This window comes from Dreissena polymorpha, chromosome 13, assembly GCF_020536995.1.
Source record: "Dreissena polymorpha isolate Duluth1 chromosome 13, UMN_Dpol_1.0, whole genome shotgun sequence".
Lineage (NCBI taxonomy): Eukaryota > Metazoa > Mollusca > Bivalvia > Myida > Dreissenidae > Dreissena > Dreissena polymorpha.
The window spans coordinates 50,871,990-50,898,583 of record NC_068367.1 but is presented as its reverse complement, the minus strand read 5'-3'; the positions used below and the strand labels follow the sequence as shown (position 1 = coordinate 50,898,583).

Below are 26,594 nucleotides of genomic sequence, written 5' to 3'. Positions count from 1 at the left end.
AACCGACCTGCCATTTTTTCATTTAAATGACAAGGACAAAAAAGGCATTTAAATATAACATTAGATTTATCTCTGCCATCAACTATAAACATGCAACATAATGTATTCATATCAAGATTTATGTTTTCTCTTGCATACTTACACAATTGCAACGAATAATTTATTCTTCAAACGTAATCTATCAAGTATTATACAGTTTTTCAATTAGCAGTTAACATTCCATTAAACGCCTTATTGAAAAACCTAAGTGCGTTTAACGCAGTTTAACGTGCGTTAAGTATCGTTCAAGATTTACCAGTGCAGTCCGAACATGCTGATCAGGGACGGCACTTTCCGCTTAAGGTTGACTTTGTTGAGAAGAGACTTTTTTACACGCAAAATGCTATAAAAGCGGAAGGTGCCTGGGACACTTAAGCGCTTGAATATTAAAGCGCGTTGCCCGCAGAGCGATACTAATATGAAACTTAAACAAGACGCGTCGTTCATGCGTCTTAAAAACTACGCGCACTGCTTTAATGGTCGGTTCGATTGGACGTTGTTCATTATTCATAAAATATTAAACCTATATTAGATACATAGCGAGTAGATATCGCTTATCGCAGCGGTAAATTGATAGCTTAAAACGAGCTAAATGCGTGTATCTCGCCTTTTGTTGGCCGCTGTAAGATCACTTTTGATCGATTAATAAGCATTGTCTAGTATTTGTTCAGAGTGGCAACGAAACGGAGTTCGCTAGTTCGTGCTTTCATGAATGAAAGCGGTGGGAAAGTAAGGAAAGATAACACATGCGGTTGTGAAAAGCACGCGCGTGTTTTTATTGGCTGGATATTTAACAGGCTGTTAACATATGAATTAAATAGCTAAGGGAAAGAAGACGTGTGTTTTTTTGTATTCGTTATTTTTTTTCTCGCCAATAGTAGACTAATGAAACGAATGGTTTATGTAAATTGTATGTAAAAATGACTAGGAGTGTTCGGACAGAACGTTCCTGTTTTCGAAATGTCATGATAACAGACGGAATTTCTATATAAGACACCGCAGAGGGCTGAGTCACTAGGCAGTGCTAAAAAGGCTTCTTTTGGAACTAGAAGCCGTCAGAAATATTATTGGTAAAACAGACACCAGTGGGATCGTTTCAGAGTTTTATAAGGCAATCGCTTGGAATAAAATATCGGTGGAAATTAGGCTTACATATAAAAGCGAGGAATTTCCCGATACTTTACTTACTTTCTACTTTTCTTCGGCGTTTCAGGGAGGCGATATCCTACACGTGACCTGTTATGCAAGCGTCGCTCAGTGGTCAAGCGGTGATGGGCAATGGGGGTGTCTAAGCGGACTGTGGGATTCATTAACTCTCGACGACGCTTTGTGACAGGACGTATATACCGCGGGAAACAAGTGCTTAGACGTCGGGATCTTGAATGTTGGCTGGCATTTAATAAATGGACGCTTTATACGTGCATATTTATTAGTTAATTTAAATTAACTTTATTGATTTAATGAAATTTTTGACAGGCGAAAGATGACATATATAACACATATAATTTTGTGGGGCTTATTTTAAAATGAATAATATTTTTTATTTTCAGTTATAAAAAAATAAATAAATTTACAGGAATAAATTAATGACACACAATTGCTGTGTAAGGACAAGTAGGTTTTTGTATTTGAAGTGCAAAGCAAGTCGAAATAACCGCAGGGAAGCGAGTGATATCAACTTGTCTTATCGATAAAGTAGTAATTCCAAAACGTTTTTATCACACGACAAAACCAGAACAGCTGATTTAGCACATGTGTTTCTGTATACAGCGATGACATGAAAAGTAACTTTTTGTGTTATTTACGAGCTATTTGATAGTTAAATATTTTGCATTATCACCGTGATATCTCGTTCAGGCCGAATTTAAGGAATTCGTTTACACGTTTTTACTTCTCAAGTTTGAACTTTAACGCCTCAAGTAAATAAAATCAAAGCACTGCATTAACGTATAAGGTCGGTGTCACGAATAATATATTGCGGTACTAGGCTGTACTATAGCTCAGGCCGCGATATAAAAGACAATAAAAGTTATCGCCATAAAGACAAAATATTAATTTGACAGCGCAGAATAATTAATTAGTAAGCGGAAAAAATAATTTATCTCAAGGTTTGACAGTGTAAGCGGAGTACGATGTCGCTTTGGGGAAATTACTTGCTGCTAGTAAGCCTTCTCTGGATGAGTAATAGAACGTGTTCACAAGAATTTGACCAAATTCACTGGAAAATCCAACGAGAAAGGGCCACGGAAATCATCAAAAACCAGATTTTGAGAGCACTCGCGAGAAATGACGCAGTGAAAGTGCCCCAAGGCGATTTCGAAGATTTAACTGAGACAGAAAGTTTTCAACAAAGTGTGAATTTAATAGCCACAGGGTCAATAGATACTGAACAAAAGCACACGCTCCAACCGGCGCGAGTAAAGCAGTCTGAACTGCACGAGCATCACGTGCAAACAGAGAACGAGCCTCCACAAGAGGCACTGATCATATTGGGTGAAGAAACAACATGTAAGTAAAAATATGAAGATATGAGCTGTGCTCCTGAAAAACGGGGTTTAGTGAGTTTGCGTGAAGTGCAGTCCTAGATTATCCTGAGCAGTCTCCACAGGCTAATCAGGGAAGACAGTGAGCAGTCTCCACAGGCTAATCAGGGAAGACAGTTTACGATTTTATGATATTTTTCAATTAAAGAACATCTCTAGTAAGAACAATCCACTTTAAGCGAAGTGTCGTCAATAATAATTAGCATGTGCGGACTGCACAGGCAAATCTTGGATGACACTTAACGAAGATACATTAAACCCGTTTTCTCAAGCGAGGCTCATGTTTGTATCAAAGACTTTGATAATTACCCAAGTCAAGTGTAAGTGATTATATCTAGGTTATTTATTAAATTTATATAAATGTGTAGTATATAACGTTTGTTAATAATGCCCATTCAAGTATATGATTTATTGTTCTTTTAATGGTTTAGAATAATTGCGAGAGGGGCCGTTTATTGTGTGACTGTATGATTCTATAACGCTATCTGTATGCTATGGTATAACCTGGACTGCAATAATGATCACTTAGAATTTCTGGGTAATAGTTGTGAAACGTTTGGAACAACCCTAATGAGATAGTTTTACAATCAATAAAAATATTATTTCAAACAAAACCGACAAGTGCAAAACCAAAACAAGGGCTAACAACAAAACCAAGTTATCGACTTGGAAATATACTTGGAATATACAATATGTGCAACAGAATGTTTTCTTTCGATTAATATTCAGCGTTTGAACGCGATGAGTACGGTATGTAACAGCGCGATCTCAGTGTCGAGCGGTTTCAGATGTATCTAATGACAACTTTACTGACAACCGCGAGAGGGTTTAATTAACATGCCTTCCTCCCTATCTCTTCATATCTGATCTGCCTTTTCGGAATGCTTTTCATTAAAAGGATCTTACTAATCGATTTATCTCGTAGCAGGAGGGTTAGGTTACATCTGACAAAACGATCACGCGACTAAATAATTCAATAAATTTATTTAAGAACTCAACTTTGGTTTGCGCATTAAAACGCAACTCGCAGTGTAGTTATTTAGGGCATTTTATGGTGTACATGATTTATTATTGAAGGATTAATGGATTTATTAACCGTGGTAGAAGATTAGCCCGTTCTTAAAATGCTGCATTATGTTAGTCTAAAGAATGGAATTCTTGGAATTCCATATATTGTCAAAAGGCAAGATTCTGACTTTCTAGAGTTTTTACTTGTTAGTTTGCAGATTTTAATCATTTCAATAACCGGTGTCTATATGCATCATTGTTGGAAAACCGGGCTGTATCATTGTGCGTTAAGTGTCGTCCCAGATTAGCCTGTGCAGTCCGAACAAAGTTATCAGGTACGAGACTCTCCTTGGCAATGGTATTTTTGGTTTAAAGAAAGTCTTTTCTTAGCGAAAACCCAGTTTGGTTGGATAGTGTCGTCTCTGATTAGCCTGTGTGATATAAGCCAGTTTTCACTAAGCGCGGCTTATAGAAGTTATATTTTGCTCATTAACCGAATCCTCGTCTTCATGTTAACTGGCGTAATATTTATGATTAGTGGTATCATTATTCGACATTATCGTTGTTAAAACATTACCTTCAACGGTTATAGAACATAATTATAGAACAAAGTTGGGAGAATTGTTGCCGTTATTGTTTTCTAGAGACCCACTGCGGGAAGTAAGAGTGTCAAACACGTGAAAGGTTAGTGTGCGTAACTCTATTCACGGTAATTTTCTGATGTAGTAAAACTAGGTTACTTTGTGAAAGTGCATAAGTAATTAATGGACAATAAAAACCGGGGTCGATGGTTATTGCATTCCTGATTTTCCTAAGATCTGGTTTCATGAAGTTCTGGGTCTGTTTATTTTGAGGAATGTAACAGAATTTTAAATTTGCACAGAACATTGTATTACGAGTGTAATGGCCAATTACTTCTCCATTAGCTTTGAGTAGACACTTACTTCATGTGCTATTTTCAATGTTTCTCATGTATCATGTTCTAGTCCCTTGTTTGTACTTGAGGTGCAAACGTTTCATAAAGCGCTTTCGACAGCATTTTCATTTAAACCTCGCTCTGGGAAAACGGGGCATAATGCATGTGCGTTAAGTGTTGTCCCCCATATTAGCATGTACGGTCCACAATGGTAGTTTTCGTTTTAAGGAAGTATTTTTTCGCGAAAATCACGTTTAGGAGGAAATTGTCATCCCTGATAAGCCTATGCGGACTGCACATGCTGATGAGGGAGATCTTTAAGCACATGCTTATTTTCATTTCCAGACAATCACAATATTTAGTAAAGGCAATGGTCATTTTGATCAAAAAGCCGGTTTAAACTAATGCTTGCCTTTTGAAAGTTTTAAGTATTATACCGCGATAACAAACGCAAACTTGACAACAAAAAATAAAACCAAGACATTTGCGGTTACGTTATTTCTTTTATCCTTATTTTAGTTGACATTGGCACTGTCACGAAAATGGGACAATAAATAATGGTTCCTATCAGATTTTGACCGAGAATTTGTGATTGCCTCCTCGATCGATTTCTTATCAATTTTAAGCAAACAAACCGCATTCCTGACAACAAATCAGTGACCTCACCGTACTTGATTTGCCGAAAAAGAAGGTTGTTCTTTTCTCACCGAATGCTATGATGACAGAAGTAGCTGCTTTGACTAGTTTGCATTTTATACAGAGCATATTATAGAACACAACGCCATTCTTCATCTGCAAGAAGACATTTCCATGTACTAATTTTTTATATGAGACTATTAAAGACTATTTCGGCTCTGATATGTTTAGACCCTGGCATTTAAGAACATGCAATCAAAGATCACTTCGTCACAGATCGATTGATCTTCGACCATTTAATGTAGCAGAATCATTTCATATAAGATATTTAGGGTCAGGTCATTAAAATATGTTATGCCCGCACAGTCTGTTAAGGAGCTACAATATCCGCTAATAGGACCGCGAAACTATGCATGACTTTATAGAGGTAAATGTAGCTCCTGACAAGCCAGAGTGGATGCGGAGGCTGGACTGGATCTAGCTTGCCGCATATGTCATAAGACCCCTTTTCGTATGAGGCGTGCCATATTCGGTAATCTTAGCTCAAATATTCTCTCTAGGCCATAAAAAAGGATCATCAAAAAAAAAGAATTTTTAAGAGACCATGTTTATCCATAACCATTTCATCTAAGACCATTGAGCCTTGTTCTGAGAAAACTGGGCATAAAGTCCGCACAGGCTAATCAGGGACGGCACTTTCTGCCTAAATTGGATTTTTTGCTAAGAAGAGACTTCATTCAAACGAAAAACGTCATCAAAGCGGAAAGTGTCGTCCCTGATTAGCCTGTGCAGTAATATGGGACGCCACTTTACGCACATGCATTATGCCCAGTTTTCTTAGAACACGACTCATTTTAAAAGCTTGTCAACTCCAACAGATTTATTGTATATGACAAATCGGCCAATAAAAGTTTGATAGTTTTACTATTTGATTTATTGTCAGAATTTAGAAAAAGCTAAGCTAAATGCAGTCAAATAGTTAATAAAATGTCGGATTTACTTTTGTTGGGAAATAGCGTAAATTACAAGCTATGAAACGATCAAATTTATTATTGCACAAAATAGAGACTTATAGTTTTGTACTGTAGATTCGAATTGCAAGTACGATTCGCTCTACAGCATGTTATTTACGTATTTATTGCACATTTTATGTTCATATAAAGATATTTCCGAAAAAAAACAGAGTTTTGTTTCCGGTTTGATACTATATTTAAAGTTCTGTCATTTCATCTCTGTCCCATTCAGACTGTTTGTACCTGGTAACAATTTGAAGAATGTTTATTTTCGTATGTCTTTTTGTTGTGTCACTCTAAAGGCAATTAAATATTAATGTTTGCTATTTTAGATGTGTCTAAATTTGTGTCTGTCATGACAGTTTCAATTCATTATAAAACAATTAATGGTTATTATTTATGTTCTTCTTAATTTTATTTCAACTATGATGTATGCACGGAAACTTTCAATGAGCTTTAATTGCTTCCTTTGTTATGACAGTATTGAAAAGTCTGTATTTAGAGTATTTAAAAAGTTATATCGATGTTATTGTTTGCGGTTTTGTTCCCAATTTAGAAAGAACAATTAATTCGTTTGTATTTCTCAACGTGACATCCGTTACGTTGACGTAATTTACGTGAGAAACAACGTAATATACGTAGGAATGACACGCTAAAAATGCACTGTACTTTGTATGTAAACGTTTACGTTGGATGAAACGCGTTTAAGGAACAAGAGCTTTATGGTAAGACCACATTGGCATAAGTTTGTAAGTGGCACAACTTATTGAAGATGACAATACAATAACAAGTGCAACTACCCCTACGTCTATTTGTACTGCTACTACTGCAGCAACGACCACCACTACTGGTACTACTACTACTGCTGCTGCTACTACTACTACTACTACACGTTTACTACTACTGCTACTACTTCTACTACTACTACTACTACTTTAGTATACTACTACTACTATTACTACTACTACTACTTCTATTACTACTACTACTACTACTACTACTACTACTACTACTACTACTACTACTACTACTACTACTACTACTACTACTACTACTACTACGAGACTACTACTACTACTACTACTACTACTACTACACTACTACTACTACTACTACTACTACTATCTACTACTACTACTACTACTACTACTACTACTACTACTACTACTCTACTACTACTACTACTACTACTACTTCTACTACTACTACTAACTTACTACTACTACTTACTACTACTACTACGACTACTACTACTACTACTTACTACTACTACTCTACTACTACTACTACTACTATACTACTACTACTACTACTACTACTACTACTACTACTACTACTACTACTACTACTACTACTACTACTACTACTACTACTACTACTACTACTACTACTACTACTACTACTACTACTACTACTACTACTACTCTACTCACTATACTACTACTCCGACTACTCTACTACTACTACTACTACTACTACTACTACTACTACTACTGCTACTACTACTACTACTACTACTACTACTACTACTACTACTATCTACTACTACTACTACTACTACTACTACTACTACTACTACTACTACTACTACTACTACTACTACTACTACTACTACTACTACTACTACTACTACTACTACTACTACTACTACTACTACTACTACTACTACTACTACTACTACTACTACTACTACTACTACTACTACTACTACTACTACTACTACTACTACTACTACTACTACTACTACTACTACTACTACTACTACTACTACTACTACTACTACGCTACTACTACTCTGCTGCTGTAATAGGTTGGCGCGATCGTTTATGCAGTATGAATAATGTTTGTATAATTTACCCATACAGAAGAATCTTCACTTAAATAATTTTAAATTAAATAACAGGGAAGTCATTGAGACTATTAATTATACCCCCATTACCATTGGTAATGGGGACTATATAGGAGTCACTTTGTCGGTCTGTCGGTCGGTCTGTCCCAAAATTACATCCGATTTATCTAGATGATGTCTAGGTCAAGTTTGAATATGAGTTATGCCGGGTCACTTTGTGCGTTTTAAACCGAAAGTTTGTCCGGACCATAACAATGTCATTTATCGTTATATTTTAAAATGACTTGGTGCATTTGTTCACCATCATGGGACGGTGTGTCATGCGAAGGAATTACGTCGATATATCCAAGGTCAAGGTCATACTTGGTTCAAAGGTCAAATGCATATCCGAGCCATAACTTTGTCATTTATTGTGAGGCTTTCAAATCATTTGGTACATTTGGTTACCATCATTGGACGGTGTGGCGCGCGAACGTCAATATCTTCAAGGTTAAGGTTACACTTTGAGTTCAAAGATCAAAAATGGCCATACAAAAGCTTGTACGGGCCATAACATATGTCGTTGATTGTGAGATTTTAAAAGCATTTGGCACATTTGTTCACCATCAATGGACGGTGTGTCGCGCGAAAGAATTATGTTACGTCAATATCTTCAAGGTCAATGTCACACTGTGAGTTCAAAGGTCAAAATGGCCATTTATGATCTTGTTCGGGCCATAACTATGCCATTCATTGTGAGATTTTAAAATGACTATGTACATTAATTTTGTTCACAGTCATTGGACGGCGTGTCATGCGAAAGAATTCAAGAGTTGAAAGGTCAAAATGGCCATAAATGATAATGGCATAATCATTCTTGAAAATCGCCATAACTTAGCTTCTCTTGTTTTGTGAAGACTGCATGCAAAATATTCTGTGTCAATGCAGCATGTGGGGGTACACGTCACGTCTGTGACAAAGCTCTAGTTTGAACGGAAATTAATGTCGGAATTGCTTCAAACATGCTGTTTAATTGTTCGATATATATTATTATTTCAAATCAAAAATACAAAAATCAAATGTTTCGTTATAAAAAGGGGATTTAAATGCACTATTGTCACATCAGACGTTACCATTATCCTTTTACGATTTAAACCGATTAGAAAAAGTCAAGTGTAAGTTTGAAAAATATAATTTGCAAATAATCCGTTGAATTTCATCCATATTTAACGTCCGAATTATTCAATATATGTTCTTTTTCAGATTTATTTGTAATGATCAAACGTCTCTCAGTTTGTTTAATGATCAAGTTTTAGTTCATAAGTAATAGTAGGAGTATAAGTTGTAGTAAAAGATAAAATACATGTAGTAGTAATAGAAATAGACAAAGCAAGAACGCCATTGTGTTGGCGTGGTTAATTACTTTAAGCCGATCTAAACGTACTTAGGAAACTCTTTCTAATTAAATCTGACATTGTCAGAATCTTGTGTAGGAGAAGAAGACGACACTTTGTCTAAGATTCCAAAGCGACTCAAAGCCATAAAGGAACAATGTCGCTTACCGCATGTCGCGTGAGAATACTTAGCGATGTGGCGACATACGTATGTGCGTTATTTGCCATTAGGCCTTTTTAGTAATAGGTACTTGAACGAGAATAAACATGTCATCAGTGAGGTCAAAAAGAAGCCATAACTTCAGAGCTCTTCATCAGTCAGGGATATGTGTTTATTATATGTATTTAACCAATTTATACCTAGTGGACTCTCCCATCCTTCTAAATTGGATCAATTTATTTCCAAAATTAGGGATGTCTATTATACTTATTTCTATATTTGGTATATTTCTGACAGAAATTTCTTTAAGCGGACAGCGCATACCCAGATAAGACGCCGCATCATGCGGCGTCTCATCTGGGTCTACGCTGTTTGCCAAGTCATTTGTTTCTAGACGCTAGGCATAAATGGGTGAATCTGACTGAAATACTGAGAGCCGGGTTCTGTGTAATCTAGGCTAAATTTATGTGCGATAAGAGCCATTCTAGATTAGACTGTGCAGTCCCCACAGGCTGATCAGTGACGCATTTTCCGCTTTCATAGTATTGTACGTTTTAAGGAGGCCTCTTCTAATGAAATTCCAGTGTAATCGGAAAGTGTTGTCACTGATTAGCCTGTGCGGCCGCAGCAGATGCTAAGGTTATCTTTAAATCGACACACCCTTTACACTACGATCCCTGCCGTTATACAGTTTCCATATAATTTACATATACGTCAGCATTGTTAATCGGAACGCAGAATTAAACAGATAGATCGTCTTGGTTAAAGATAATGTGGAAAGAGATATTTTACGATCTTTTAATTTCACAGTTGTCGATCTGCGAACTTCAAAAGAACACCGAACATTGTAATTAACCAACGGTTTCGGCCAACTCGCGTGGAGCTATAATATGAATGGGTCTTGATAATTTCCCCAAATCAGGCGTTGAACAACCTGTGAGAATACTTGCATGTGGAGCTTTTTATTTATTTTGCAAAAAATACACGCGCTCATGATGCGCGTTTTCCTCATTTTACTTCGTAAGATTAAACAATAATCAATCAACATTAGTAATATTGACAATCATGGTGCACACGACTTTCTCGGCAAAGCCAGGCGGTAAAAATTATATCGTTCATTGATATTTTATGGTCCATTGTAATTTTTAATTTAATATAATATGTAGTAAATGCTTATACTGTTGGCGTCGAATGCGATGTTATAGGTGAAACAATAGATATCTGCGAATCAAATCTGAATCAAAGATAAATCCTTTGTAAGTAAACATGGTTCTCTTTATCCCCTGCGCATGCATATATGAGACGCGCTCTGGAAACCCCGGTCTTAATGCATGTGAATAAAGTGTCGTCCCCGATTTCACTGCGCAGCCCGCACAGGCTAATCAGTGACATCACTTTCAGCTAAACATGGGTCATCGTTTAGATGAGACTTTCTTAAAGCGATAAGTTCTGTGACGTCCCTGATTAGACTGTGCTCATTGTAGCGTCACTTTTACATAGATGCATTTATTAACCCCGTTTTCCCAGTGCGAACTCAAATATTTTGCTCCCAGTTCGTCATAGTATAGTATATAGGTCAAGGGCATTACACACTTAAAACGCACGTATTGTTGAAATGTACAATTCGATTGTCAGATACACATCAACATAATGGTCTTGATATGTGATGTACAAGCTATAGGAGTTACCAAGTTGGTAATCATCTCATATGGAATATTGGAGTTTAAGTTCGAATATTGTCTGATGAGCATTAACTTCGAAACAACATGTAACCGACTTACGATCGAGTAGTTATAAATAATAAGCAAACCATATGCATAGCTTATTTCTTTATTCGTATACAAAAGGCATTGTCTATGTAATACGATGAAGTAAAACAAATTGAGCATAATACTGGTTTACAGTAAATTAAACGAATACCGTCGGATGTCTAGTTGCCGTACTGTTATAACATTTGGAATACGTTTGTTTCCTTCCGACTCAGTTCAAAAAGGAGTCGTTTGGCCTATAAATTCATGTCGCAACGACCGAAACGTGGCCCGGAAAAACGAAAGAGCATACTTACGCATTTTTCAATACCGGTCCATATTTCTTTGGATTTCTTTCGCGTTCAACGACCGTGAGTAATTATTTGATATATGTATCACTTTTAATCGTATCTTTTGTGCAAAGTCCACATCAAATATTGCACTGGAGTATCAACTATTGTCTAATTGAGGCAAGCAATTAGATTCACTCTTATTTGGCCTTGTTTAACATACTGTAAAATAATAATTTGTTGCGGGACATTATTTTTCGGTTTTTGTCGTGGGTTTTGCTTCCAAATCTGTTAACGATGGGTACCTTCAATATGATAACGTTAATAGGTAATCGTTTGCGATGATACTTTTTCTTCTGATTGTTTTTTGCTTATGGTGCCAAACACAGAGTTCATTTTTTATACAGAACATAACATAATAGTTTACTCAGACTTAAGCATGTAGATCTCAGCAACATACATTTACACTTATAGCATGCGTTTGAAGTAAACAAAAAGCATGCAATATTTCGAAGAAAAATCAATTAATAATATTCACGAAATAAACACGGACCGTAAAAGTACGGCCTATCGATCCGTTTGACCAGTTGAGAGTTTCAAGCAAGAGGTGTCAGAAAAGTTACCACAAGGATAACTGGCTTGTGGGAGCCAAGCGTTCATATCATGTTTGCGAGAATGTTGCATGTATGGGGTTAATAGATTGACCACATAATGCTAAACGTAGTTTAATAAAATTTCAATAATTTTTAGATTATTCTGAACCTAATTTCCTATTTAAAAAAATTCAATTGTTTAAAACTGCACATATAAGTTACGTTCTTGTTATAGGTTCAATACTATTATAATAAAAAGCAAATTAATTTGAAGTCGGAACACATATCATCGTATTAATACAGGACACATATAATCGTATAAATAAAACATTATGATTGCATGTTATTTTCATTCGTAGCCATAACTTATTTTATAATAATAGGATTAGGAAAAAGTGATAAATTTAAAGATATGATATAAAATAAAAACTCCATCTATGTTACACTAAATTGTAGTTTAGTATTGTTTTAGTATTATCCTATGGTTGACCAACTCTAGTACGGAAACTAAACTATAGTTGATCTATTTGGATATGGTTCCGTATTGAATTAAATAGCACGCGACACGATGTTGCAAAAGATCTAACAGACGTTAGCTCTCTAAAATACATACTAGGCCTTTATCTCAAAGAGGAGCGTGCAACGTCATAATAATCTATATACATTGTACTGCTTAATGTATAGCTCCTGGTCTCAACAAAGGACTTTCAACGCTATCAGTACTTTGATTGTTTGCATTACGGTCGCGAAAATGGCGCGGGGTATTAAGTGCTATAAAGCGGACCTATTACCCATAAGGTGTATGACTGACAGTGTATTAATACGTACGTACATATTCTTGTTATCATACAAATTTAAATTTAAATTCCGCGGTTTTCATCTTGCTCAGTTGATAAACATATCCCATGTATATAATAATAAGTGCGCGTATCTTTTCAATTAATTGTTATTGTAACCCATACAGGTCATTTCTTATACCCATGCGCTACTTCACTATTTTATACGTTTTACGTTAGTATTTTATATCATGTTTCAATTATTAATTTAAAAACTGTGTTTACTATTTAATAAGCTGTGTGTTCTATTACAGAGTAAATAACTGCATGCAAAATTGGAAGACTACAGAGCACTTACCAGGCTCGGTGGCCTCACATTTCTACAATTTAACCCATTTATGCCTAGTGGACTCTCCCATCCCTCTAAATTGGATCGATTTATTTCCTAAATTAGGGATATCTAGTATATTTATTTCTACATGTATTTTTATAATATTTTTTACTGAAATTAAGCAAACAGCATAGACCCTGATAAGACGCCGCATCATGCGGCGTCTCATCTGAGTCTACGTTGTTTTCCAAGGCTTTTTTTTCTAGACGCTAGGCATAAATGGGTAAACCTCGCTCTGGAAAAATAGGCTTTATTCATGTGCGTACAGTATCATTGCGCAGGTTTATTCATGTGCGTACAGTATTATTGCGCAGTTCGCAAAGACTAAAAATGGACGAAAGTTTCCTTTTTATGGAACATTTTATTTAAAGGAAGACTGCGGACTGCACATGCTAATCTGTCACGACACTTTACGCACATGCATTAAGCTATGTTTTTTTTTCTCAGACCGATTCTCAATTGGATTTACTAGTAAATATCATTGAAAATTAACTTAATAGTATAAAACAATAACCTGCCTAGGATTGCACCAATTATATAAAAATGTTCTCATTTGAGGACATGACATACGGTCAGCATGACTAGGTTTTTGAGTCATAGCCGCATTTGTTCCAAAGTTCACGTTACCATTACAGTCAGTATGACTTCGAATGCAAATACGCCCAATCATCGTTATCAGTTCAAACAAATTCAAGCCTTCATATCAACGTCTGTTCTCGCACTCAGTAACTTGTTAGCATTTACTTTTTAGATTATATCGTGACACATTTAGCCGGCAAGTGTTTATCAATGAATACCTTCGACAAAAATAGCTATTTCTAGTGTTACTTTAAGCAATCCATGGGGCGAATTGCGCCCTTGTAATTAAATGTATGAAAAGGTCAACAGCTTTTATCTTAATGTGTCTCTATTTTCTGTCAGCTGAGTTTGATAGACACATAAATTTTCCATCTAATATCGCTTAAACATACCAGCACGCGACTCTCTTCGTATTTACCCCGAGTTCTAGTTTCGAAAGGAAAATTGGCATCAAAGTTGTTTACTTAAAACTGGCTGTCCAGTAAGCGCAGTGGTACGGCGAAAGTGAGGTTCTCTCAGGGTACTCCGGCCCCACCCCCCCCCCCCCCCCACCCCTGAACTAAAATACTACCAAATAAATAAAGTTATTAGTCAGTAACAGCTAAATCGCTTAACATTGCAGCTATACTTCAAATTTCGTCCGTACCAACGTTCGTTAGACTATTAAGCTAGTTAGGTAGGTGATTATGTATGAAGGAGAGCTGGGGCACACGCCGGGTCCACACATAACGCAGCCTCGGGCGCAAACGGACCTCAATAACTTCGAAATGCACGCACACACATACTGCATGTACACTGTAATGGCAAATTCAGCTGAAATTATGAATGCAATCATAGAGATGGTACACCAAAACACTGCCCACGTTGCATTTTAACGAAGAGAATACACGCATATGAGATACCAAAAAATCTTTTAAATGGGCCTTTAAACTTAAAGATTGATTATGACAAGACCTGCTCTACCTTACGGTATAGGGCCCTTAAATATCGAACCCTATTGATACCCTTCATTTGCTCGATCATAAATTATTCGATCGTTTCGCGTTGCAACGCTTTATAATATTCAGGTTTTAAAATCGTCAAAAGATGCATATAATGGATTTTAGAGTATGGTAAATGTTCAGTATTATGTTTCCTCAAAAATAGCATAGCTACAACGAAACTTTGCCAATCTGAAACATTTTTTTTATTTTGTCAATGTATCAAAACGTGAAAAGGCCCCTTCAATCTGTTAATCAACTGTCAAACTGGATCATTGTGATCGTCACCATTTCAAATGAGATTTGCGATTGGGTATGGTGTTTATCATGTTCGTAGTCTTGATACCGGCCATTATGCAATACTGAAAAATCATTCGTATTCGTGAAATATTAATTTTCTTTTATTTTGTGGATTCACCGATCCACGTATATTACAGAACACATCGGAAAATTCATATTTTTTTCCAAAAGCAGAACTCAGCGAATTTATGTGTACACGAAAAAGACGTTTGAAAAGTAAACACAAACGAAATTTCATGTCGTCGAAGATACATTTTTGTACAAGATACAATAGGTGTTTCTAGTGGTAATTACTATGTTTGTTAACGTCATTCTCCAGCTCATGTTTAAATTATTGTTCGTTTTTGTAACGATAAAGAAACCCAAAGTTCTACGGTTCGTGGTACACTTGATAGTGCATATTTGCGAATCATTTTTCAAACATTTATATAAATGAACTATTTAGAGATTAATCATATGTCAAATAGAATTAAGATTTATCGGTGAAACCTTATAATTTCAGTCTTGGTAAATGCATGTATCCTAACTCCTTATCAATTGATCTATATTGAATAAGAACAAAGATAATTCCCTTTCAACAGAATTGAAATATTACAATTATATGCTTTTTTAATTCATCGATGGGAAATACTTTATAATATACGGTTTATTCCAAATAATTTGTTTGCATAACAAACTGAATATATTATAAGGAAGACCTTGTCCATAAGAACAAGAGATTTTCAACAAGGTACAAAGTGATCTTTCAACGTAATTAAATTTCGACATCACCCCACTATATACGACAAATCCGTTAGAAAATATATTATCAAAACAACCTTTGTTTTTTAAGATGTTCATAATGATAATAAACACATAATGTTAAAGACAAATACTTAAGAAATAAAAACAAAACCTACAAATATCTTGTAGTAAGACTATAATACTTTCAAATAGGCAGTTGTGTCATTTCTTCATTAAAGGCAACGTATTTAAAATAATGGAATCGTTAATAACATCATGATTGCGTATGTAACCCCAGTGACTTGAAGAATCATATTACGTGTTTAGTTGTTCGTAAGAAAAGATTATGGAAGTTAACCCATTCATGCCTAGCGTCCTGAAAAAAGGACATTGCAAACAGGGTAGACCCAGATGAGACGCCGCATAATGCAGCGTCTCATCTGGGTCTGCGCTGTTTGCTTAAATGAATTTCTTTATGAAATATTCTAAATATAGAAATAAATACACTTGACACCCCTAATTTTGGAAATAAATTGATCCAATTTAGAAGGATGGGAGAGTCCACTGGGCATAAATGGGTTAACAGCTGATATGATAAAACAAGATCTATATTATTAGTATTAACACCGTTTTTTACAATGTCGTTTAGATAACTAAACGTATTTGTGCCTTTGAAGGCGTAGTGCCGTGTAATTTAAAGATGAAAACAACATACTCACCAATGCTGGACTTTGTTTTATAAGTTTATAGCTACAGGTAAAGGTGTTTCGGTACAACAGTAAAATAACTAATGAGCCTCGCTATGTGAAAACCGGACTTAATGCATGTGCATAAAGTGTCGTCCCAGATTAGCCTGTTCCTGAGAAGCTTATGCCTTTGTCAAGTTTTCCCAAAATGCGGACGGCACTGGCTATTCTGGGACAACAATTTACGCACATGCATTTAGCCCCGTTTTTACAGAGCAATTGTCATTTTCTGCTAATGTATTACCAAATCGAATTTCATCAGAGTAATAAATTGGATGTTTTTTCTCTAAAATCAATTAACAACATCTTACTCAACTTGCTAAACTTTTTTTTGGTTAGTAGACGTTATAATCCTGTTGGTTTATACAGTACAAACAATCAACGTTCGCACCCTATCACACTGTACCAAACAAACCTTTGCCATTTAAAGTTTTCAAGCTGTCACACAAAGTTATCATTTAACTTGCATTATTTATAGCGACCACCTGTCTTTTGAAAGCAGCACAACCCACGTCAAAGAATTAAATAAACATTATGTTTCCAATTTTGGGTACGGACGTTGTCGCAATTCGGATATATTGAAATTCCTGCGTTTAACATTTCCCATGGCACATGTGCACAAAGTTCAATGCAGTGTGAAAGAAATACAGACCATGCACTGGATGTAACTTTCTGCCAAACATGAAAATATGTATACAGACAGTGCATGTTTTTTTATTTATATACTTTGACATGTATTGTCAGAACTTTGGATCGTCCAACATGTCTTTAAACTGAATGGAGCTAAATATGCTTCAAAGCATTTGCATTTACAATGCCATTGTTTTGTCTTTGAATATTCCCTGCATTTTATCTTATCAATAGAGACCTGCACTTTTTTATGTTCGATTTCATCGAAAGCCGTACGCAAAATAGTCCGTTTGTGTGGGAAAACCCGATTTGAAATGCAAGTCCACTTTGTAACCTTTGGTACCTATATAGATCTATTATGAAGACTGCACATGCTAATCGGGGACGACACTTTACGCACATCTATTAAACCATTTTGTCACAGAGCACGGCTCTTATCAATAGCGATCCCGTTATTTTAAATACGTTACCTTTAATGCACTTAAAAATACATGCCATTTCACAAGTATAATAACCTTACTTTAAGATATATGTATTTTATGTGTTGTTATCTCTTGAGTATTTTTCTTAAATAATTGTTGTCCATTAGAATGTAGCCACGTTCTAAACATCGTAAATTACTGCTAAGTTTATTTTGTAATTTTTGTTTTCTGCCTGATGGGTCCGTTCTATTGTGTTGAAATCGAAGTTGAATTACGTTCTACGATTAATTATAATTTAATTGAAATTCATTTGTTCGACGGAACAATAACCTTCTTATAATATATTAGGTTTGCTATACAATAAATCTGCGTAATTAATCGGTGTAATAAATTATTTCAAATCAATAAATTTGAAATAATACCGGTACAATTAAAGTAGATCAATTACTTTGAAAGGGAATTATCTATGTTCTTAATCAATATTGATCAACGGATTTAAAGTTTCGATACATGCATTTACCATGGCTGAAATTAAAAGGTTTCACCGATAAAACTAAATTATATTTAACATACTATTGATCTTATATCAGTTCATTCATATAAAAGTTTGACAAATGATTCGCAAATATGCTGTATCAAGTGTACCACGGACCTTAGGACTTTGGGTTTCTTTATCGTTACAAAAAAATGAACAATTACTTAAACATACAATGGAGATTGAGATTTTTACAAGCATTGTTATGACCAGTCAACTGCCTTTTGCATAATGTATAATCATTAGTCATTGTTAGACATTTGTGCCCTGCTCTGTGAAAAGGGGGGTTTAATGCATGTGCGTTAAGTGTCGTCCCAGATAAAACTATGCAGTCCGCTCAGTACTATAAGGGACGCCACTTTACGCTTTTATGAAAATAAAATTCGTTTTCAAAAAGTCTCTTCTTAGCAAAAATATTTTTTTCGGATTAGACCCCTTTTTCACGGGGCATGTCTCATTAATTTCCGTTGATTTCGTGGTCTACCGAGCGATAAATTCATACAAACACGTGACCGGAAAATGAACATCGCACATTTTTTTATATTTTTTTTTGTAAAATGAGAAATACACGAATTAACGTGTCCTCGGAAAGGTCGTTTAAAAAAAAAATAAGCCGACGAACATAACTGATTTTACCGTGTTGCATTTTTGTCGGGCTCCAATCCACGAAAATGATCAACAATCTACGTTGTCTCAAATCGCGTTGAAAATGTCAATGACAATGAAACAACGTTGAATCTAGTGTTATTATGAGTGGCACTCCGGGAAAACTGGGTTTAATTCATTTACGGAAAGTGTCATCCCAGAAAGCATGTGCTGTCCGCAAAGTCCAATCAGAGAAGCCACTTTTCGCCTTAATTTGGATTTCCGTTTAGAAGAGACTTCCTTTAAAATCAAAGTTCAATAAAAGCGTTGACCCTGATAAGCCATCGCGGACAGCTTCCGGGAACGGAGATTAACCCATTTATGCCTAGCGTCTATAAAAAAAAGGCCTTAGCAAACAGCGTAGACCCAGATGAGACGCCGAATGATGCGGCGTCTCATCAGGGTCTGCGCTGTTTGCTTAAAGGAATTTATGTAAGAAATATTCTAAATATAGAATAAATATACTAGACATCCCTAATTGTGGAAATAAATGATCCAATTTAGAAGGATGGGAGAGTTCTCTAGGCATAAATGGGTTTAAACCGGGTCGCATCGGTCAGAAGCGCGTGTTTTAACCTCTGCGTTAACCGGAAACCCAGGCATATTATATGAACAAGTCCCTTTAAGACCGCTTTGATGTAACTTTGCCTTTCGAAACTAAAGCTCATCAAATATAACGAAAGTCGCGTGCCGGTATGTTTAAGCGATAGGAGAGGGACAATTTATGCGTCTATCAAACTCAGCTGACACACAATATAGACACATTAAGATAAAAGCTGTTGACCTTTTTGTAATTAAATAATATATGCGCAATCCGCCCCGAGAATTGCTGAAAGTATCATTAGAAATTGTTATTTTAGGCTGAGGAATCCACTGATAAATACTTGCCGGCTAAATGTGTCACGATATTATCTAAACAGAAAATGCTAACAAGTTACTGAGTGCGCGAACAGACGTTAAAAATAAAGACTTGAATATGTTTAAGCTGATAGCTATGATTGGGAGTATTTTCATTCAAAGTCAAGCTGACTGTTATGGAAATGAGAACTTTGGAACAAATGCGGCTATGACTCAAAAACCTAGTCATTCTTACTGTATGTCATGTCCTAAAATAAGAACTTCCCGTATTTTGTCACCAATGGTATAATCCCAGGCAGGTTTTATGTTCACTTATAATCCGCGTTGATGGATTTTTTCGTTTAGAGAAGTCTCATGTAAACGACATACCAGTTGAGGCGAAAATAGACGCCTATGATAAGCCTGTGCGGACTAAAAGGATTATTTTGGATGACACTTTACGCATAGGCATTAAGACAAGTTGTCCCAGAACGCGTCTCATATAAATTCCAACGCAGGTAAGTTCTCACCCAAGTCCTTTATCACAACTATAGTGAAAGAGGTCACAACAGTTGCCATTTTTTACCTTGACGCAAATCATTTGAATATTTATATTAAGTTAGGACATGGCAATTTAAGGACAGGAACGGTTTAGGGAATATTAGATTGTGTTTAGTTTGGTTCTTTCCACATCTATCAATAAACTTTTTTTTTAAATGATAAGGGTCCATTTTTATTTGCATGTCCTAGTATAGAAGAAGGTGAGAAAATTCGAAAAATTGTTACATCAATATGACAATTGACTGTATTTTCGCTAAGAAGGGACTTCGTTTAAACACAAAATAATTTTAATTGACGTATTGACGTCCTTACGTCTCAAAACAATATGTTGGTTCAATAAGTAATTTAACACTTCATAGGTGGATTTAAACCGGAGAGCTGATAGAATTTCAACAAACTGTTAATGTATGATGAAACACAAAACTGCGATATAGTAACTTGGCTTGTGCTACACATTTATAGAAACGAATAGAGGATGCGAACGTCTGAAGATATGAACTATGTTATTTTGGTCAAATTAGCATTGGACGATTTTTGGTTTAGTCCTTTCGGTTGTATTCCAAAGGTCTGTGTGCGTTTTGACTGATTTGTCCACATATTTGCATCGGCGAAACACTTTTGGTACCAATTTACCGTTAAAAACTGGAATAACTAAATATGATTGACATGTTTTGGTGCTACTCTTTGGCTTACTACTTGCGTTTTCATTTTGCTGTGAATGCTTACCGATGAAATGATGTCAGGATTCTGAATAAACACATTATGCCCTATTGAAAATCTCTGATAACCAATATGTCGGTTAAACAAATATCGCCTTACTGTGTCATTCTGACTATTCCAGGCCATTGACGTCAATTTGACTCGTCACTATGACGCACCGGACACCAATAATCAGTTTATATGATTTCTTTTTTAAATCATATGTTTATATTAGAGATTCGCCGCGCCCTGATATAACCGGGGATTAATCCATGTGCGTAAAGTTTCTCCTCAGATTAGTCTTTGCAGTCCGCATATGCTGATAAGGAACGATCCCAACACTTTTATGTTATTTTTGTTTAAAAGAAGTCCCTTTTTAGCGAAAATCCAATTTGAGCGGAGAGTTTCGTTCATGAATAGCCTCTGCAGACTGCACAGGTTTATATTGGACGACACTTTTCGCACATGCATTAAGCCCCGTTTTCTCAGCTTAAGGTTCAAATCGAATTCTGAATCACCACCAACATATCTTAATCATTGTAAGTTTCAAAAAAGTCGCACTATGCTGTATTGCTAAGATTCATTCATTCAATTATGAACTACGTTGCCATGTAAATATACAGGAGACTTTTAATAAAGATTAATTTCTATTGGCTTCACAAACTCGCGACAAGTCACGAAGCGTCTGTAGGTGTGAACGTGATTATGAATGCTTGTTGTTGGTAACATGAATTAAAACTACTTATGAATCTGTATTTATTTGGAAAACACATTCCGGATAGAGACATAACCATCATCATAAGCAACAACATTGATTTCTTCATGTACATCGTCATCACAATCCAAACATATACGCTTAGTCCGCATTTCTTTACGTTACACATGTATTATCTGTTATAATATCAGCAAACCTTTATGGGTAACAGCACGCGACATTCGACTGGTTCAGGGCAAAAAGCCTTAGGTGTCACCTCATGTCACCGACTGGTATCACTTTCATATCAACTACTGAAGCCCCCCATCGGCTAAGTCATCTGCCAGATATCGACTTGTTTTGTAGTCATTAAATAACAGGAGCATAGTTCATAAATATGATAATACACATACATATTTGCAGAGATCAGTGAACGTCATAGTGTAACCGACAAAAACTTTTTTAAATCAGTAGTACATATTTATCGTGTCAATATCAGACTTTACTGAAATATATTCCTATGGACAATTTACTTCCCAAAAAACAAAACGCAACCTTAAAATTAAGTGTTTGATTGTTTGTTACTTTTGATCGCCTCTTTTCTGTAGCGTTTATTTGTGAATGACGATTCCTCTTCACTCTATCATCATAGAACTCACTGTATGACGACATCACTGTATGACATCACTGTATGACATCACTATATGACATCACTGTATGACTCACTGTATTCTATCATTGTAAGATCTCTTTGTAAGAAGTTGAATACATCTATGTATGACATCACTATATGACATCACTTTATGAAAACACTGTATGACATCACTTTATGATATCACTGTATAACATCACTTAATGATATCACTGTATGACATAACTGTATGACACCAAATATCACTGTACGACGTCCCTATATGACATTACCGCGTTACAATACTGTTTGGCATTGCTGTATGACATCAGACATCTCTGTATGGCGTCACGGTAATAAATCACGCTATGGCATAACTGTATTTATCCGCACGTACCAATCGTTTTGGACACACAAAGTACAACATTAATGTCATCAATAAAGAAAGTAGTTCTCAAACAAAAATATCCTTTTTCATTGTGTTAAAATTATACACCCACAAAAAAAGTTTAGGGGGTATATAGGAGTGAGCTTGTCTGTCGGTTGGTCGGTCTGTCGGTCTGCCGGTCCGTATAAAGTGCCCGCTCTTTAATTCAAGTTGTTTTCATCCAATCTTCACCAAACTTGGTCAGATGTTGTATCTAGATTATATCTAGGTCAAGTTCGAATATGGGTTATGCCGGGTCAAAAACTAGGTCATGGGGTCACTTAGTGCGTTTTAAACATTCAGCATGGTGTCCGCTCTCTAATTCAAGTGGTTTTCAGCCGAGCTTTATCAAACTTGGTCAGAAGTTGTATCTAGATGATGTGTAGGTCAAGTTCGAACATGAGCCATGCCGGGTCAGAAACTAGGTCACGGGGTCGCTTATTGCGTTTTAAACATTGAGCATGGTGTCCGCTGTTTTTTGTGAAGACAGCATGCAAAATATTCTGAGCCAATGCGGCATGTTGGGGTATTCGTCACGTCTGTGACAAGTTCTAGTTTGTTTAAATATACTAGTACTTTAACATATTAAATAAGACTTCGCGGACTTCCGCTTTAAACTGGAAACATGTGGGGTGGGGTCAGCCTCCCTGATGTCGATTACATCCGATACAATCAATAGAATGGACGTCATGAATTATATTTGAATTGATTCTAATTGTACTATTTTAACTCGATAATTTCAATTGAGCTGTATGTTACTTTTCTCGGTGTAGCGTTGTATTTTTATTCATTTAAATATTTACATTTTTTGCTTCTGATGTCAAATAAAAGCGTATTCGCATAGCTCGTAAACTGTCATCTGCACAGGCAGATCAGACACGACACTTTCCACTTTTATGGTATTTTTCGTGTAAAGGTATTCTTTTTCTTAGCGAAAACCCAGATAACCCATTTATGCATAGCGTCTAGAAAAAGGCGTTGGCATGACGCGGCGTCTCATCAGGGTCTGCGCTGTTTGCTTAAAGGAATTTATGTTTGAAATATTCCAAATACAGATATAAATATACTAGACATCCCTAATTTTGGAAATACATTGATCCAATTTTAGAGTCCTATGGCATAAAAGGGTTGAGGCGGAAAGTGTTCATGAAATATGACAGCGGGATGTTTTTTGAAAAATGCGCCGATGTTAATTCTGCTCAGTCATTCATACACGGAAATAACGTTTGGCCTTGGATTTTAATTTATTTTAATTGTATTCATTCAATTCAACTTCTTACAAAGAGATTGCATGTGGGTTTATGTCGAATGAACATTCCTATGGAAGACGCGGCTTGATCACATTGACACTTCGTTTTCATTATTATTTTAATGTGAATGTAATAACAAGTTACGTGCACTCATGCATTTGTGTTCAAGTTTTCAAAAACGATTATTTTTTTTACCGATTGGTTTAATTCACAGATTTAAACAATCATTGTTTGAAAAGTTATTAACTTAACTTTAAAAATCATTAAGTTTTAAGGATATGTGATCTTTATTCTAAGTTTTCACAATTGTTATATTTATAAGTAGTTGCAAACACCCATTAAATGTGAAACGTTTTGTATCACATTGTTTTAAAAGAAGCATCCGTTTTCGTTGTTAACGTTATGTTACACAGTGTTAAAGTTTTTGTTGACATTTGCACCTGTAACCAAACACGGGCCTTTCCAATAACGTCGTTTTTAATAAGCTTGACAGAGTAATTTCCCTTTATCAAATTTACTATTTACTATTTTACCAAATGTGCTTGACGTGCCATTTATGATTTTATGCGTTACATTGAAACCGTATTATAATACACATATAGTTTTAAAATTGAATCTCTATTATCTATTTTAGATCAACTCAACTCAACTTTAGATTAGCTCATAATTAATAGTAGTACCTGAAATATCTCTGCTCGGAGGTCGATCAACCGGAAACGATGCTTTTGCATGACTTACACATTTCGGTCAAAGTACACTTTTACTATAGCATTCATTTAATTTTACCCAGAACAAATAGATCTCGAACAACTAGAGTACGCTTCAGCTTTCGCTCTCGTTTCATCTTATTAACCCATGTATGCCTAGTCGACTCTCCCATCCTTCTAAATTGGATCAATTTATTTCCAAAATTAGGGATGTCAAGTATATTTATTTCTATATTTAGAATATTCCGTACAGAAATTCCTTTAAGCAAACAGCGCAGACCCTAATGAGACGCCGCATCATGCGGCGTGTCATCTGGGTCTACGCTGTTTGCCAAGGCCATTTAGCTCACCTGAGCACAACGTGCTCATGGTGAACTATTGTGATCGCCTTTTGTTCCGTCGTCCGTCGTGCGTTGTGCGGCGTCAACATTTGACTTGTTAACTCCACAGGCAGCAAATGCCCCGCCCCCTTACGTGATTACACAATTAACCGATCTCCTGCTCGGCTAACAACTTTAATATTCAATTAAATTTGACTTTCTCGCTATATGTCACTCGGCGTTTCATCTACACATGGACACCATTTAAATTTTATAACGCGTCATCTGGTTGGTTGTTCTCGTTGTGTTGGCCAATGATATGGCGTATTAGAACCGAGCATTCGATCGACAAAATATGACAGCAAAACACAAACATGTAGCGAGAAAGTCGAATTTAATTGAATATTAAAGTTATTAGCCGAGCAGGAGATCGGTTAGATATGTAATCTCGTTGCATTTACTGTCTTTTAACGAATCCAGTTGCATTTTGTCTGCAACTGCATGGAAACATATGTGTTTCGATGAAAAAGGTCACGTCCATTGTTCCACAATCTTTCAGCAATAGGCATGTAGTGCGTTACATACCTTGTGTATATATAATACCTTTACGAGGGTTATTTTATCAAACTATGAATTTTTGTCAAAATTCGTTGTTGAAAAGTCAAACCATGCACAATAGGTGTACATTTAACAATCTGGAACCCCTGGGGTAAGCTCGGGGGGGGGGGGGGGGGGGGGGGCAAGGGTCCCGGGGGAGGGGGGGCAAATTTATGATACTGCTGCCTGTGGTTAACTCTCTAGAGGCCACATTTATCGTCCAATATTCATGAAATTTGGTCAGAAGATTGGTCTCAATGATATCTTGGATGAGTTCGAAAATGGTTACGTTTGCTTGAAAAACATGGCTGCCAAGGGGCGGGGCATTTTTCCTTAAATGGGTATATATAGCTAAAGTAAAATCTTGTTAACACTCAAGAGGCCACATTTATTGTCTGATCTTCATGAAACTTGGTCAGAAGATTTATCCCAATAATATCTTGGACGAGTTCAAAAATGATGCCGGTTGATTGAAAAAACATGGCCGTAAGGGGGCGGGGCATTTTTCCTTATATGGCTATAGTAAAATCTTGTTCACTCTCTAGAGACCACATTTTTTGCCTGATCTTCATGAAACTTGGTTAGAAGATTCATCCCAGTAATATCTTGGACGAGTTCGAAAATGATGCCGGTTGGTTGACAAACATGGCCGCCAGGGGGCGGGGCATTTTTCCTTATATGGCTATGGTGAAATCTTGTTAACACTCTAGAGGTCACATTTATTTTCCAATCTTCATGAAACCTGCTCAGTTGATTCGTCCTTATGATATCTTGGATGAGTTAAAAAATGGTAACCTTGGCTTAAAAAACATGGTTGTCAAGGGGCGGGGCATTTTTCCTTATATTGCTATATATAGTAAAACCTTGTTTACACTCTAGAGGCCACATATTTTGTCCAATCTTGATGAAATATGGTCAGAAGATTTGTGTTAATGATATCTTGGATGAGTTTAAAAATGGTTACGTTTGCTTGAAA

The 26,594-nt window shown here is 36.1% G+C and overlaps 1 protein-coding gene across 1 annotated transcript in view; it reads left to right on the top strand.

The window, feature by feature from the left end:
* Nucleotides 1-722: 722 nt before the first annotated feature.
* Nucleotides 723-26,594, top strand: part of LOC127856354 (uncharacterized) — a 35,839-nt gene continuing 9,967 nt past the window's right edge. The window contains exons 1-2 of the mRNA XM_052392499.1: nucleotides 723-1,109; nucleotides 1,253-2,547. Of these exons, the coding sequence (XP_052248459.1) occupies nucleotides 2,172-2,547 (376 nt within the window). The 5' untranslated portion in view covers nucleotides 723-1,109; nucleotides 1,253-2,171. The remainder of the gene's footprint in view (nucleotides 1,110-1,252; nucleotides 2,548-26,594) is intronic.